The following is a 2578-nucleotide window of genomic DNA, read 5'->3' as shown; positions in this document are numbered from 1 at the left end:
GACTCAAAGATATTTCATTTGGTAGCTAAAACACCATATAACACTTCATATCATCAGAGTTATACTCATTTGAAGTTAGGTCTTGTGCGAACTCACTTGAAACTTAAGTCTTATGAAATTTCTAACTTCTACATTCGATGCCGAAACCTATCGAATCAAGTCCGATTGACCTCAAATTTTGCACACAAGTCATAAATGACCTAATGAAGCTATTCAACCCCCCGGTCAAACTTTCCAAAAATTCAACTTTCGGTATTTCAAGCCTAATTCCACTACGGATCTCCAAATAATTTTCCGGACACGCTCCTAAGTCCAAAATCACTATACGGAGCTATTGGAATCATCAAAACTCCATTACAGGGTTGTTTACACATAAATCGACATCCGGTCACTATTTTAACTTAAGTTTTCAATTATGAGACTAAGTGTCTCATTTCACTCTGAAATCCTTCCGGACTCGAACCAACTAACCCGATAAGTCATAAATCAATTGTAAGGCATAAATTGAGCAGTAAATGGGGGAATGGGGTTATAATACTCAAAACAACAGGCCGGGTCGTTACAATATTGTCCTGATTCATTATATTTTTCATAATATTCACCACCGCTATCTGACCAAATAATTTTCACATTTTTATTTAATTGCCTTTCAACCTCATTAACAAACACTTTGAGAGCATTTGCTGTTTGAGATTTTTCTTTCAGCAAATAGATGTATCCATAACGTGAAAAATCATCGATAAAAGTGATAAAATATTTTTCTCCACCAAAAGATGGAATATCAAAGGGTCCACAAATATCGGTGTGTATAATATCAAGAAGATGAGTGCTTCTTGTGGCACCTTTCTTACTATGCTTGGTTTGCTTTCCCTTAATGCAATCCAAACATATATTAAGATCAGTAAACTTTAGACTCGAAGGAATCTCATTCTTTACTAATCTTTCTAACCTTTCTTTGGATATATGACCCAAAAGTCTGTGCCACAAGTAAGTAGAACTTTCATTTAGTGAATTACGTTTAATTTTAACATTATGTTGAACACTAAGAAGGGATTTAGAAAAACCAATATCGAGTTTCAATTTATATAAATCATCACTTAGAATACCAGAACCATAAAAAATAATATTCTTATATAAAATGAAACATCCATTTCCAAACTTTAAATCAAATCCAGAAACATCAAGTCTTGAAAGAGAAATCAAATTCCTAGAAACTGAAGGTACATAAAGAGTCTGTAATAGATCAAGGTGACGTCCAGTCTCCATGATCAAACGATAAGTCCCTATGCCTTCAACTGGATCCTTCATACGATTTCCCATGAACAAGAAATGCTTATTTGGATTTGTAGTTTGGATCGTAAGGAATCCCTGCAATGTAGTAGATACATGAGCAGTTGTACCAGAATCAAGCCACCAAGTATTATTAGGAACTTCTACTAAATTTGATTCGAAACATACAAAAGCACTAAGTGTACCTTTCTTTTCGAAACAAGCTTTATGTTTCAGGCAATCTTTCTGATAGTGTCCTTCCTTGTTACAGAAACGACACGTATCTGCCTTATGTTCCTTCTTAGCATCCTGTGAAGCTTTAGCATGTGCTTTCTTCTTCTTGAACTTGTTGGCCTTCATTTTAAGTCCTTTACCCAGCTCCTTGACCCATGAGGTTAATTGAATAACTCCCTTATTTCTTAAGTCTTGACTCATCTTGAGTAAGCATACTGGACGGTTCACTAACATTCCACTTATCCTTAATAGTGTTATAGTTAATTTGAAAAGGTCCATATTCAGGAGGTAACGAGTTCAGAATAAACTGAACCAAGAAGAAATCATCCACTTTCATCCCCAAGGTCTAAAGTTTTCCTGCAATGTTAGTCATCTCGATGCTATGATTTTGCATACTACGCGACTCATCAAACTTCATGGTCGTGAGTTCAGCCATTAGTGTACCAGCGAGAGACTTATCTGCAGGACGAAAACGTTCTTCCACAAACTTCAGGTATTCCCTGGTACTTTCTGTTTGTGGTATAGTACTCTTAATGTTGTTGGCAATAGTCATTCGCATAAACATAAGGTTCAGCCTGTTAGAACGTTCCCATGCTTTATGGAAAGACTTCTCATCCGTACTGCTCGTATCAGTAATGGCAGTGGGCTTATCATTCAGCAAAGCTAAGTCAAGATCCATTACACCTAAGTGGAACTGGACTTGTTCATGCCATCCAGAGAAGTTCAATCTATTGAACACAGTAACAGACGAAGCATGCAAATGAAGAGGAATAGCTGCAAAATAGATAATACATGCTCACAAATCAATATGGATTCATTAAAACAATTAAAGTATATCACAATTCTCCTTTGGGTAAATATTACGACACACTATCATAATTTAAATGTCATTTAGTCTTTAATAGGTAATTAAATATTTTTAACCAAACATATATGACATCTTTGGACAGACAATATATATTTTGACTAAAAAATATTAATTTGCCTCACCATATTTACTATTCATAGAATAATTAATCCACCTTTGGGTAAATGATAGGCATTTCATTAATTTTATGGATAAACTATAATTTTA

The 2578-nt window shown here is 34.8% G+C and overlaps 1 protein-coding gene across 1 annotated transcript; it reads right to left on the bottom strand.

The window, feature by feature from the left end:
* Positions 1-1849: 1849 nt before the first annotated feature.
* LOC104103815 (uncharacterized) lies at positions 1850-2182 on the bottom strand. The gene has a single exon (XM_009611750.2). The coding sequence runs from the start codon at positions 2180-2182 to the stop codon at positions 1850-1852; it is 333 nt and encodes a 110-aa protein (XP_009610045.2).
* Between the last annotated feature and the right edge of the window lie 396 nt (positions 2183-2578).

The sequence above is a fragment of the Nicotiana tomentosiformis genome, chromosome 1, assembly GCF_000390325.3.
Source record: "Nicotiana tomentosiformis chromosome 1, ASM39032v3, whole genome shotgun sequence".
Classification (NCBI taxonomy): domain Eukaryota; kingdom Viridiplantae; phylum Streptophyta; class Magnoliopsida; order Solanales; family Solanaceae; genus Nicotiana; species Nicotiana tomentosiformis.
Note: the sequence above shows the minus strand (reverse complement) of the source record. Positions and strands in the feature narration are given on the sequence as shown.

What these genes read in the sequence shown, in the direction of transcription:
- LOC104103815 (XM_009611750.2), bottom strand. Translation starts at nt 2,182, where the DNA reads ATGGATCTTGACTTAGCTTTGCTGAATGATAAGCCCACTGCCATTACT.